Raw genomic sequence first — 14521 nt, 5'->3', positions numbered from 1 at the left:
TGCGAGCGTCGCGCCCGGCGAGGATATCGAATGGCCTTGATCTGCCGCGGCTTGCCCTTTATTTTCGTGACATATTACTTCCGTTGTCATATTCGCATGGCGCTGCTGCTGCTGCTTGCGTTGGCTGCTTCGCATTTCTTTTCCTTAAAAAGAATCTCGGGCGCATGCCGGGATTGGCGTCCCCATCTGGAAGGATGGGGAGTGTATATACGCTTGGGCGTGGCACCTTCGGCGCCGCATGCTGCTATATTTTTATTTTTTTTTTTTTTGCAGTTTTGCCTGCTTGTTTCGCGATCTTCTCCTTGAGATCCCGTTTTTCTATGGGGATACAGGGAACCGAGCGTACCGCCAGGTATCCTGCGAAAACCACCGCGGTAAAATATACCGCTTGATGAGATCTGCAGCGTTTAGTATGTGCGCTCGTACACGTTGCTTTTTCGGAGTGTGGGGCAGTGTAGTTACTGAGTCAAATAAGGGTAGCGTATGATGGCGAAGAGGGAAAAGGGGGGGGGGGGGGGGGCATCCCAAGACTGTAAAAACTAGAGGGATATGATATCGCACTTGCATGCTGTGCCCACATTTGTTCCTAGTTGTCACTGGTGCGTCATAAACAGGATATAGCTCACGTGCGTCGAAGTCCTGAATTGTTGACATCCTTGGGCGCCGCAACTGTCTCGAAACATTGATGAGCGTCATTTCGGGGTTTCGGACACGCGGACAGCTCCACCACGAGCGAACAAGGGCCGTCGCTGAGCCATGTTTCCACCCTTTCGTTATTTAGTTGCCTTTGTGCCCTCGGATAACGAGAATTTTCAAGGGCGTCGGCGAAGGCAAGTGTTGCCGCGACGCTGTGTTTATTTTTCGCACGTTTCCCCGAGCGCGACCGCCGCGGAATGCCCCGCGTTTGTTCTATTGTCTTTTTGAGACCAGCTGATTATAGAGAACTGGCGTTCCCTTTCGAATAGACATTTTGTTATTTTGTACGCACAGAATACAATAACGACAGGCGGGCGCTGATAATATTGCAAGTCTGGTGGTGGAAACCACTGTCAGCACTACCGTTTCACGTTTGCTGGATGCATTCCAAAATGGGCCTTTTTGTCTTTTGTGACTTTTATCTCGGGAGGTGTTCAGATGCCGTAAAATTGCGAGAAAGCAACGCGACAACGAACGTACCTTTACAATTAATACGCAATGAGGTCCAGTCTGGTGGAAGAGCGCCCGGAGAATGCGTGAAGCTGGGGAATGACATCGGAAGTAATTGGTTCAGGTCAGGTTATTGGTGGTCCCATCAATTCTGCATCTGTTCCTCGCCCGTCGACGCGCCTCATGGTCCTTTCTCGTTGATATAAAACCCATTTACGCGCGCCCTCGCCGATTCAGAACGCTCTGAAATGGAAATTCCATTTTCACTTTCTGCTCGTTTGGCTTGGAATGATAAATATACGTAGGTGCCACGTGCAGAGCAGCGTCGATTTCTCGAGCGCACTGCAGTCATTTTCATCCTTTAAGCACTTTTCTAAACTGCTACTTGTTCCAATGCACGAGAGAGGCAGGCTGGCCTTCTCCGAGCAGCAGTGTGGAATTTTTCGTATATATGTGTGATGTCAGCGTTTCGTCGGCTGACGTAGGCCCGAGTCCTAGGATGCGAAGCCTGAATGTAAAGACAAAATATCAATTACGCTTTGGCAGATTTCAGGTAAGCTCGCTGAAAGGAAGCAAAGCGACCGAAATTTTCATTCGCGCGCCTTCATTGAGCTGCAGCTCGCCTCCCTTGAAAGTCAATTTGATTGAGATGAATATCCCAAGCTTGCGCTTGCGCATAATTTTGTATTACTGGTACTGTATAATAATAATAATAATAATAATAATAATAATAATAATAATGATAATAATAATAATGATAATGATAATAATAATAATAATGATAATAATGATGATAATGATAATGATAATAATAATAATAATAATAATTGGGTCACAGTTAGGGAAAGGCGCATTATTTGTCACACTTGTAGCTGTCGACGCCTGAACCGCGCCTAAGGGAAGGGAGTGAAAGTGGAGAGAAAGGGGAGCTGGTAGTGGAGGGCTACGGAGTAATTTCGACCACCCGGGGGTCTTTAACGTGCGCTGACATCGCACAGCACTCGGACGCCTCTTCGTTTCGCCTCCATCGAAACGCAGCCACCGCGAGCAGAATTTTATTTTTGAAGGAAGGCACCTCACGCTTTAATTTTTTACTGTTGGGCTGATTCAGCCTAGCTTAATTTGGGATCATATAATCGCTGTTTGTTAACTCTTACTGTTTCTCCGTCCATAATCGTAGCTGAAATTATTTTTTTTCGTTTTTTTTTTAGTTCTGATGCTGTTTGTACATGGGGTCATCCCTACTCTGATCAGCGCCCGTTTCATCCTCACGACTGCTCTGGTCTTGCGGTACTCTATGCCTACTGGCCCTTGCAAACCTTCCACTTCACGGTCTCTGATTTAGAGAGAAAGCGCAAATTCGCTTCAATGCTTTGACTCGGCTCGTTCTACCGCCCTGTATTTTGCGTGTCGCCCTGCGCCACACGGCCGCCGTTCGGTCTCCCGTGCAGTCGGTCGGGGGGAGTCGTAAGGAAACTTCGTTCAGGAGGGCCTTGGCTTCTGTAGCAGCCGAGCTAGGCGGCACATTTTCGATGTGAACGACCTGCTTTGTGCCTCTTTTTTTCTCAGTGTTGCTCACTAATGGTACCTTCGTTATTTTTTTTTTTTTTTGTCTCGAAATTTTTTGTCATTTTTCCTCCCCCTCCTACTCTATCCGAGCGATCGCCCGTCGTCGCCCACGTGCTGTCTCGAAGGAGCCTTGCCGGTTTTTCCAGCCTCGCTTCCGACTGGCGTGTACCGCTGTTCGTTATGTCGCCGCGTTGTTTCGTTCGAAACGCGCGTGCCGCGAGATCAGATTTAGTCGCGCCTTCATCGCCGCCTACGTATGACCGACTTTCCGTGACGGCGACCGAAGTGGCTCCATTCGGTCCGGTGGGCGCGCGAAGGACTGACCCGACCAAGAGCAGCAATGATTACTGCATCGGGCACGTCGAGTGGGCCGCCAGTTTTCGAATACGATCTCTCGTTCGATCTGTCTTGGGACGTCAGGGGCATTTGCTGGAGCGCGTCGGGTTGCGTTCGGACGGTGATCCCAGGGACGCGCGTCTGACCACTGCCGCGCCAGTAGTGACAGATGGTGTATGACTCATGCAGCGAGACGGGTTGTGAGCGAACGGGGCGATGACCGCGAATCGTCTCTGACTGCAGGCGTAAACGCGGGGACAGGGAGCGTGGGTAGTTTCGCATTGGGTTTGGGGGGTTTATTTTTGGTAGAATAAGTCTGAAGCTTGGCGGGAAGAGCTTCCTCATCGAATGTCGTTGATCTTATGGCGATCGTTGCCAGGTTACGGGAAACAGCTCGTTTGCACCTTAGAAGCCACCTGGTTCCGGTATTAAGAAAATGTCGCATATATTTCTTGTCCAGGGAAGAACCCTTTACAGCTTTTTGCAACGCAGAGCTGGCTTGAATGGATCGGATGCCGAGTAGACGAACCTACTGTGCGAATTCGGGAATGAGTTTCGAGATTGGTAGGCACTTTCGCTGACCAGTTGGGTCCTTTCGTCGCGCCGATAGTGTTGTCGGCGCGCCGCCCGATGAGTCTGCACCATTTCTTGTAGCTTCGCTGTACCATTTTATGGTACTGGCACTACATGACAGTTTAATGGAAGGGCCGTCCTACTCAGCACCGTACATGCTGGGATACAAGGAGGAGGGGAGAGAGAGAGAAGGCGTTGTCCTTAAGATCAGCGGCTAATCGAATAATTTCTTGGCTTCAGCTGGGTCGCACTGTTACGTGAATTAGCTCCCACGGCGGATTGTGCGTTGCGGGTTCGTATCGAGCGTCATAGTGCGGGCTTGACCTTTGCGACTGTGTGTTCGGCGGCGGCCTTTTTGTATGGCGGTATTATGGATCGTACCTGGACGGAATTGCACAATGCCACGGCCGACGACGTCCACTCGGTCACTGGGGTGTAGTGTGCTCGCCATATTGCCAGTGTCGGGCCGCTCTCGTGACTAGGGGTTGTCGGGGCTTGGCGGACAATCGAATGTATTGATTTCCCCTCTTATTTTGCCAGCCTTATACCGCTGCACTGCACATGGGCCTGCCGTTCTCCCACTGCTTAGCGTTATTATTGGCACTCTGCTTGCTTTCTCTTTTCCCTTTCGTGCGTTCCCATTTGCCTTCCACAGCTCGCCTCTGCATGGTGACCTTGGAGTTAAGGGCGCCCGACCCCCCCCCCTTTTTTTTTTCTTCTCGCCTCTTTCGTTTTGTGCTTGCGAATTCTTGAATTGTTGCCTTTCATGGCGCTGGTGTGGCGACGCCCTTCAAAACAAGCGCAAAAAATTTTGGACCTCGATTGCGTCGGAGACAGACGTATTAGCGAAACTTCCTTCCCATGCGTGTCTAGTAATCGGAGCTGGTTCAGCCGTGCCTCTCGTGAAGCGCGTGCTGCGAGGTTTCGGATTCCTTTTCGCCATTCGCCACGCCTGTGGGCTGTGTAATGTGAAGCGTGGCCTTGACGCTAATGCAATAGAAATAAAAATGGTACGTTGGAGGGAAAATAAGGAAATGCGACACCTCCTCGGAATGCAGGCGGCGACCTTGTTGTAGCTGTCACGCTTGGTCTCACTTTCAAACAAACTTGTTACCTACGTTTGCATCGTAACTGCGTAGCCAGCTTGCTGGTGCATACCGGGTTCTTTATGCGTGCACTCTTGAAGGGACCGGACACTTGATTTCGGGGGTAATATTTTTTTGCGGCGCTACGGAAAGTTTGCTGCTCTATTTCTCAAGATTTTTTTTTTTTTTTTTTTTTTTTTAGAGCGGTGTAGCGATGTTCACAGCACCTGCCCGCTCTTACGCCTGTTGATTCTGTAAGCTCTCCCCGAGGGTTGTTCGTCGAAAGAAGGGGTATATACCGGAAGCGAATATAATCATAACCTGACAGACAGTAACTACATATACATTTTTTTTTTTTAGTATAGAGTAGCGTCTATTTTGTTTTAGTTTCCGCAGTTAAAACTTGTATGGCCTGAATGTACGCCTCGGCGAAGGAAGCTTCACTGGACCGTGGCTACTGCCTCATTCAAGAAATCCAGCACACTGTGGCGGCAGCACATCGACGATGCTGAGGAAACCTTGCTTTGTACTGAAGGGTGGATAGGAGAGTGTGGAGTGTGCAATTAAACGTGACGAGCATCTCCTAAATAAATACCGTGTAGTTAAGGAAGTCTGATATTTTACCAAGGTGTGGTCGCTTCGTGTGCTTCGCTGATAATAGCAGGGTTTCGCGGCGAGGAAGTACTTTATTTTCGGCGATTTTCAGTGTTAAATTTAAAAGAAAAAATAAATATACCTTTCTTTGTGAGTGCTTGATCTGTACAGCATGGGGTTTCACTATAGCATCGCTATAGTTTTCACTATAGCATCAGTGTTCGGTCCCTTGAAGATTGCAGCTCTTTCAGCTAAAGCCATCGATCTGCGGCGTAGCCCAGATACGTATATATAGAGTCGAGATTGGCCTCTCGCAGATCCTGGTCGTGCTGGTTGGTAGAAAACGGGGCTTTGTTTACGTAAACGTATCTGCGCTGCGAGCGACGATTCATTGGCATTTTCTCCGGGAAAAACGCATTGAGCCTGATAAGAACCCGGTTGCAGCGTCTTAGTTCTTTTTCTTTCTTGCTGAGGGGCCGCGTAGAGAAACGTGAAACACAAGGTCGCACGAAAACTGCAAACAGTACTACATAGGCGAGTCGGGCGTGCCATTTCATGACGTCACGCTTGACGCCAAGAGTTCACTATGGCGCTAGATAAAATTTGTTCGACCGCGGGAACTTCTGGGCCACCCGAAAAATACTCGGGAGACTAGTGCGAATGTAATAATACCAGGGTTCAGGCGTTAATCGCTTGCACGAAGGCTTAATGCTATAAACCCAACGGGTTTCACAGTACCTTTTAGCTACCAGCTTACGCCTAGTCTGTCCACAGCGAACTCGCTTGTGGTGCTGTCCTCAGTTACGGTGACGGTTCATTGACCTGCTCGACCTCGGGGTTAATCATTAATCATGGCTCAAAGTTTGGCCACTTGGACTGCATGGAGCACTGAGCAGAACCGTAATTGCAGCGGAAATGCGACGCAGTTCTCAAATGGCATGTTTTTCTCTCCTTGGGTGGTCTAATTTCGTAATGCTTGCTTTTATCCGTCTAATTTGCTCTGCTTTGAGTCTGCGTTTGTCTGAGCCAGGGCGTGGAGCTATTCCGAACTTCCCCGTGCTCCTAGTGTGCGCTGTGTGTAGTACTTGATAGTGTTTTGTCTTGACTGTTGTTCACCTCCTCCCCTTTGCTGCTTGGATTGTGCGGGTAGACCGCAACAAGAGTCAGCCGATGATTCTGAAGCCTCTGGTGAGGACTCGACCTCCTCGCCGGTCGGGCATGCTCATGGGTGAGTACAAGGCCCCGGTCAGCCCAGGGTCTTGGCCGCAGGGTGTTCCTGCTGCCTCAGCTGTCACATTGTTTTGTGGGCGAAACCTCCCCGTGCTGTTTTCTGCGAAGCTTTTGACGTTGACACCAGTGCGGCAGGAAATACGCGCTTGCTCACCTGCCTGCATAAGGGAGTTTTAAGCGTAGCGGAGGCACGTTAGTATGGGCGTAGGGGCTACGCTAAGATGTCTCCGCCGTGCTAAAACTCCCTAATGCCGGCTGGCGAGCAAACGCGTAATTCTTGCCGCTGGTGTCCCGTCAAATCTGCTGCCGTACGTTGTCGTGTCTCTCCAGCCGCCTCAGTTTCTGCTCAGTGTTGTGTGAACGTGACGCCATAATTCACTCGCCGCGGCGATGCGTGCGTACCTCTTGCTGCTGCGTTGCGCATTGCGTGTGTCCTTGGATGAGGCGTCCTGGAAATGCTGGGTCAAAACTGAGAAACAATGCCGTGTCCCCGAGTTTGCAGTTCCACGCTTTTCTCTGCGCGCCTTCGACTGGTGGAAAGGGCGTCGTGGGAGGCGTAATGGTGCGTCGCGCCGGTAGTGCTTCGTCTCCCCGTGATGTGCTCGACATTGACCTCACCCTCTGGTTGCTGCTTTCGTGATGAAAGTTTTGCCGACACTAGTCATCATCGTCGTCTGAGGTCACTCCGGCTGGGAAAGTCTGTTCGACTCATGAGTCACGGACGCGATGGAAACGCAGCTGGAGGAAAGAAACCGGCAGTGTGGCGGTGCTTGCGACAGCGGATCAGTGACGAATTATTCCGCGGAGTCTGTCTCCGCCGTTATTCGGTTTCGTTATCGGGGAGAAGTATGTACGTTCCGGTGTGCGCTTTCTTGGTCTATGCGGAAACAAAGACGCGTGGTTTCCGCTATAACCATCGTGCCGAGTCTGTCTTCGCCGCTTCTTTTGTTTAGTGCAACTTCCTTCCTGGCCCTTTCAGCTAGCCTTGACGGACTTGAACGAGTGGTGTGCACTGGTCGTGGTGAAATGAAATGACCTGGGTAATGTCATGCAAATTTAACAAACCCGACTCTCAACAGTAGACAGTCAGAGCCCTTAGCCACGAATTAGGAACTGCGTATGCGCATCGTCGGATTAAGTATTAAGTTGGGTTTCGCAGCGTGTGAGAAATTCCGCAGTTGGCTCTGGAGTTCGAACCCGCCTCCCTCCGTTCTCCTCGCTTCTTTTTCTTTTTTTTTCTTGTTCGCTCTTTGGATAGCTTACCCGAGTAATTCACCCTCAGTTTTCTCTGCGTCCCTCTTAATCGGCACTCCTGCCCGGTGTCTTTTAATATGTCGAGATTGCGTTGCACCGATGTGCTAGTCTGCCTTAACCAGTATACTCAAAACGGATAAACTGTACTGGGCCGAGTGGTCGTAGCGTGCGTGACGTGACGCAGCCTCGTCATTTCGATGCGGACAATGTTGATTGCAAAGTGCTTGCCCTCCCCCCCCCCCCCCCCCCCCTCCCCCCTCCACTTCCCTTCCTTACTTCCATTAGAAGATGCCAAAACAGAGGTTGGCAGCTGAGCAAGCCGTGCACGCACGCGTCGGGCGTCGCTTACGTGTGCCGCCACCGTCGGCGCCACGACCACCGCTACCGCGCTGCCCTCCCTATTCCGCTGGCGCCGGCGTCTGGCGACGTCCCGACGGCGCCGGGATGAGTCACAGGAACCACGGGCCGGCCGGTCGTCGACTTGGATCGATGGCGGCGGGCACCCTCCCTCCCCCTCGTCTCTCCTCCCTAGACGGACCAGCGCTCCCAGCCCGGCGGTGTGGCGGTGTTCGGACTGCGGGCCCGCTGCTGTGCGATGCCGGTTGACGCCGCCGCCGCCGCTTCCGGGTCTCGAGGAGGCACTCCTTTCTTTTCGGGCCGCATCCTTTCTGGCAGCCCTATGGGCGTTGCGACAGCGGCATTGTAGTTTGGAACGGGCCAACGAACGCTGCGGAATGCAGATTTCGTTATACAAGCATACTTGTGCACATCACAGCTTTTCTTACAACAGTAGGCCCTCTGTACTGATGACATGTTATTGAAGGTAATGCCGGAGAATTGGTGCTATAAACATAATTATTATGATCATTATTATAAACTGAAGAGGCAGCAACAAGTGCAGCATCGTCCTTGTGTGCGTGTTTCTTTGGTGTCGTTTCTTCTTTTCTGCAGTTATAATGCTGCACTACCAACTAGCTCAACAAATACATTTTACTAGAACCTTGTAAACATGAAATTTAAAACGGATGGAGTTGCCACGTTATTAGTTGCAGTTATTTAGGCATTCACTACACATAAAATGAGACTGCTTGTTGTTGAACATTTGACTTGTTGAGGACATTTTAACTGCACTTGTTGCATCGTGGTGTCAGAGGTGTTTGTTTGTGGAGGTGCTTGTGAAATGAATTGAAAACTGTTTAAAATTCTCATATACTTTGAAATATTTGACTTGAGCACAAAGGTGGTAGGAAGTGCCACATTTGCTTGTTCAGTAGTGAATTTGAAGGCACTGGACTTGTGGCACAGGTCTGTGGTGCACTTTGGGTCGCCCTGTGAGAGAGAGAAGCAAGTGGGTGCCCCATGTTTGCTGTTCTGAACTTGGGTGATCTCTTAAAATGGTACTCGCGCGTTTCAAGCGCTTGTGTAAAAAATGTGGAAATCGTTGACCGTTCGCACTGATCCGTGGTCTGGGGTGGCTGTTGTACTTGAATTCGTCCCACCCTTTTGAGGTGCTATTTTTCATTTGGATTCAGAATAAATTTTTGGCTGAAATTTTATATCTGGGCTCGAGAAGTAATCTTGAAGCTTTCCAACGAAACATGCTAGTGGTTAATTTTTTACATTTAGCGTCTAAACCATCAAAATAGTATTTAAAAACAGTGATGTTGAAATACTGGGATTTGGTAAACCCACATCTTAGGAATCATGGAATCATTTTCTTTTTTTTTTTTTTGAGGATGCGTATGATGCTAGAAATTGCGATAATAAATTTTATATTATATTGGTGGCCAACCTTCTCGGCAAAGAAATGGTGGAGGATGTGTTACCGTGCCCACCATTTTCACCATTGCTCTTATTTCGCTGTTGTCAAAGTGGGTGTCTAAGGCGAGTTGGAGTGCATGCCCTGTTGTTCAACTGCTGGACTGTTTTCTTCTTCAGCGACAGAGGTGCGCTGCTCGGAGCAGAGCAAGGGTGGGATCAAGTACGAGCTGGTGCTGGCCGACCCCTGCATGGACTCGCCGCTGCGCAAGCCCAGCACCAGCCCACCCAAGAGCATCTCTGCAGAGGACATTGAGAAGAAGCTCAAGGAGGCGGAGGAGAGGCGCCTATCCCTGGAGGCCATGAAGCTGAATCAGCTGAACGAGAAGATGAGCCGGCTGGCTGAGGTGAACCAGAAGAAAGAGGGCCTCACCGAGGAGTTCCAGGAGGCCACCCGGCAGAACTATGAGAAAAAGATTGAGGCCTTCAAGGAGAACCGCGAGGCCCACATTAAGTCCATCCAGGAGAAGCAGCGTGAACATGTGAGTTGCAGCTTGTGGAGAACTCACCACTTCATTTTCGTATCTGTTGTGTGGAGCTAGAACGGTAAGGGCACTGTGGAATCTGGTGTTCCTCAGCAGGAACACCGGAATCTAAAAGTAGCTTTGTTGGTATTTCTTAGAGAGTTCATTGAACACAATAGCACCTTGATAACTTAGCATTGCATTTGACCTTTGTGTGTTTAGAAGCTATCATTACAGACTGCGGCCTACCTGGTTGTTTTCAAGAACAAGCTTAACCAAAGATGAGCTCAGTTGTGCTGAGCCCCATTTCCCTGTTTTTATAGCAGTTCTGTTTTTGGTAACATGGACTATCAGTTTTGTTGCCCCTTCTGAAAAATTTCCTCTACTTATTTTCTTCCTAATGTCCTCCTTCCAAATGTTGATTCTTCTAGTGCTGGTCTACTCTTGCTTATGCATCTTTGTTTGATTTGGCCATCGGAAAACCTTTTTCTGGTCAGGCTACCATATTTACTCGAATGTATGCGAGGTTTTTTCGCGATTTTTGACTGTCTACCCTTGCGCTATAATTGAATCCTGCGATTCGGTTGGCATAAAGCAGCGCCGGGGTGCAGCCATATTGAATCCGCTACCACTGGCTTCGGTTTCCGCGGTTTTATGATTTTATGTTGGCAACATGGGCATCGGGGATGCCAAATCCTAATCCATCCAAAGTCAAAATATTGCACTTTTTGTTTGTGAGCTCAGAATCACGCCCCATTGATAGCGCGCTTGTCGCATCTTTCGCTATGGATTAGTGTGTTTACTTCTTTTGTTATCGCATTTCGCACGATGGCAGCGTGCTATGCACGGTACGATGCTCTCCTTAAAAAGATATTGTAATGGCAGAAGAAATTGGAACTTCTGCAGCAGCTAGACGTTACTAATCTACCTTACTCGGGTGGCAGATGTAGCGGAAGGTGAGTTTTAAATGTGAGCCTGACCGCAAAGGCTTCCGAATTGTCTGGGAGGACGAGAGTGAAAAGGAAGACTCTATTTCCGAGAACTCTGCCTCTGGCAACGATGACGTCGAGTGAGCGTTTCTGATTACCACATTCGTGGTTTTATTTTTTCTCTTTGGGCGATATGGAAAGTCTGCCCTCTCGTTACATTCTGGTAAATAGGGTACTTTTTCTGCCAGACGGCGTAGTGTAGTTCATTGCTGTTGCTGTAGAACTACATTGATGCATTCTTTGCAGTACAATGAGAAGCTGAGCATAAGGGCTAGGAAACTTGGGCTCTCCATTTAGTGCCTAAGTCAAGCATATCTGGTTTGGCAGCCAGGAAGGTGGTATCGGTGGAAGGCTTTCACTCCACCGATAAGCCTCACTGTTTGGAATGCAGGTCACATATATTGCAGTCGAGTTTTTAAGCTCCAAGTTTTACCTTTATCTGAGGCAGTTGTTTCAGATATCTTTGCAGAGGTTTGTATAAAATGGACCAGACCTAGTTGAACTTGCTTGGTCTATAATAGCGCGTCTGAAGTCGGCATGCTTGTATTGGTTGAGCCGTCATAGCTGTATTATGAATATCTTGAACCATGTTTTCCAAATTGCCAAGTATTCTTCTGCAAGTGTGCAGTCAGTGTGGTTAGCTGTTTGAAAGGCTTGAAAGGTTTTTCAGTTGCTATGAAGGAAATAGAACCTATGAAATTAGACATTACAAAAATGTCGTAGCTTCTTAGCTGATTCGTGGTTTTACTGCGTCTGCTTCTGTAGGCTGTGTGGTGCGGCGTTGAAGGAAGCGTCAAATGAAAGGCTCTACATGGACGCCTGGATCGGTGTGACGCAATAGCGTAAGCTACCAGCCAACATAAAGTCCCGCTTTAACCGAGTCGTATGAATGTGCCTGCGTGGCTTAGGGATAACGAGAATGCAAGGGTCTTGGAAGGCTGATTTTGATATCACCATATGAAAGGAAAGGCCAGAGTTGGCAGTGGCTGCCAAACATAATATCTGGAAGCTCTACGTCCAGTTAGTGCTTGGCCATGTCAGCTGCCAGCTACAGCTTCCCACGCAACGAAAGTGTGGTCAGGCTTACGCCTTAATACGTCCCCCTATTGGGAGCTTGGGCCCAGGGTGGCCCACCGTGACCTATGGCGGCAGTCATCTTGGGTAGCAGCACGTGACCTAGGGTGGCCGCAAAGTGTGGCACCTTCTGTGAACGACAGTATGAGCTATTATACTCAGTGTTAAAAGGGTTCATCTTCCAATGTGCTGCCAGAACGTTCGCAGACTTGTGGCAACGGTGTGGCAATCCTACTCGAACTCAGAATCTTTGCTCTGATAGTTGCTGTGCTCAGGCGTTGGGCGCTGGACTCGCAAAATGGAAAACAAACATGCAGTAAGCTGTCTAAGTTTCTAATGGAAACTCGAGAAGTGAGTGCTTGTTCTACCTTGTCTCGGCATGTGGGTGGGCAAGGAGCGAGATTGTTGCCACCTTGTGTTTCATACTACTAATGCTCTGACCACGTGTTTCATAATCATGGAAGTGAGTAGCGCTGCTGTTTCACCTCATTTAGAAACGTGCAGAACTAGGGGGAAAAAAATACATGACTCATTGTTGTATAGGACGCACTATCAAAATTTTTGTTAAAGAACTGCGCGTTATATACTGGACAGTACGGTATTTTTAAAGTGCCAACTGTTGGTTTGAAAGTGCTTTGTTTTTCAGGGCCTGCATGCACCTGGCAATATGCACTGCTAATATACATGACCAGTGTGCATGTGATGGCAGTTTTTGCTGACTATATCAGCTTGTGGCAGATGCCACTGTACTCGTGGAGAACTTCCTGCGCCTCTGTGCTTTGCTGTGCTTTGGGGGTGTTCGGTTGCTTGAAGAGGGGTGAAGAGAGAGGCAGTGCAAGGTCGCTAGTGCATACATAAATGTTGTGAAAAAGTGCCATGTCATAGCTAACACGGCAGTTCAGTGGCATTTCCATCGCTGGACAACACGCAGACACGATTCTCTACGGATTTGCTTAACTGCCCACTGATAGCATGGAAGCCCATGTTTTGTAATCGACCTCCTCTTGCATTTTTTCTGCAGTCTTGTCTTTACTTTGGTTCCTTGTTTTTTGTCAACAAACATGTTTGATTTTTAAATTAAGCAAAATTAAGTCCTTCCTTTACTAGCAAATAATGGCAGCTAGTGCATTAAGGTGCCATATAGAGTACTTCCCAGAGTCTGCCAGCTTCAAAAGAGGCCACAAGCCATCCGTTCGGGGCACAGTTTGCTTTGTACATGACCATGTTGAACCTGGTGGAAATGAGCTGTTGCAGGTTCAGAAAAGCACAGTAAGCCATGAAGCATTCTGGTTGGGGACTGTGTAATTGTTTCTGCCTTCTCTATGGGATGACAATGAAGCTTCAGTTGCAGATTTCTACGCATATGCAAGCGAGCATGCTTTTTCCAAGCTTGCATACTTGAAAAGCAAATAAAGAAACTGGATGAATCTGGCTGCAGACATGCAACTCTCTTTTAAGCATGATCGCACCATCTATTCGCAAGCTGTCTAGACTGAATTGACGTGGTGTTTTCTTTGGCTTCTTTCGCTTTTTCAATAAAAGGCATCTGTTTCATGCTGTAGTTAATCTACCCATGTCACTGTAAATGTCCCCCATCCTGTCTAATTGCCCACAAAGGATACCCGACACATACATGCCTGAAGAACCATTGACAAAGAGTATCAATCATTTGTGCTTTATACAAGTCCTGAAAATGAAGTGGATAATATACAATCTTTTTTTTTTTCTTTAATTTCTGTTTTGTGTCCTACCGTGACAACAGACATGAGCCTTATATATATATGAATCCCGCCTTCCAATATTGTAGTGTGTGAGTGACATATGCCTGCTTGTAAGGGTTCGTGAAAACAATTTGTGTCTCTTCAAGCCTGCATTCGAGCTCCACCCACATTCAGGAGTGCCACACAGAATGCTTCCATTACAAAAGTAGTCTGTTAGCTCTCCTTGTAACCTAAAGAGGAATTTAATTGACAGACTAAATAAATTATGAATAAACGGAACATTCTTCTTGTTTGGCATAATAAAACATTAAAAGCTGAACTTTACCGCTTTTGATCGTCGGTGGGGAAATACCACCATGTCGCGGACAACAAAGCATGGTTCCGAAGTGCTGTTGCTCTTTTTAAATTGTGCCCTGTGACTAAGCTGGGAGTTGCTTTAGGCCAAGTTAGAGGCCTTGGTGCATTGATGGCCGGGTTGTCACTTTTGTGCCTCTTTGTTTTTGCAGGTAAGCCGAGTGGAGGAGGTTCGCAAGTCTCTGGATGCGCAGACCCAGGAGATGCTGGCCAACATCCAGAAGAAGATTGAGAATGCCAACGAGGCACGCGAGGCCCAGATCACGGCTCTGCAGGATCGTCTAAGGAATCACGTGAGTGCCTTTTCTCTTGGG

At 48.5% G+C, this 14521-nt stretch overlaps 1 protein-coding gene across 1 annotated transcript in view; it reads left to right on the top strand.

The window, feature by feature from the left end:
• Nucleotides 1–14521, top strand: part of LOC146179555 (uncharacterized) — a 49845-nt gene that overhangs the window by 14974 nt on the left and 20350 nt on the right. Inside the window, exons 3-4 of the mRNA XM_084579203.1 lie at nucleotides 9726–10087; nucleotides 14360–14500. Of these exons, the coding sequence (XP_084435329.1) occupies nucleotides 9726–10087; nucleotides 14360–14500 (503 nt within the window). The remainder of the gene's footprint in view (nucleotides 1–9725; nucleotides 10088–14359; nucleotides 14501–14521) is intronic.

The sequence above is a fragment of the Amblyomma maculatum genome, chromosome 9, assembly GCF_055883805.1.
Source record: "Amblyomma maculatum isolate TAMU_Amacu chromosome 9, ASM5588380v1, whole genome shotgun sequence".
In the NCBI taxonomy this organism is placed as follows: domain Eukaryota; kingdom Metazoa; phylum Arthropoda; class Arachnida; order Ixodida; family Ixodidae; genus Amblyomma; species Amblyomma maculatum.
Note: the sequence above shows the minus strand (reverse complement) of the source record. Positions and strands in the feature narration are given on the sequence as shown.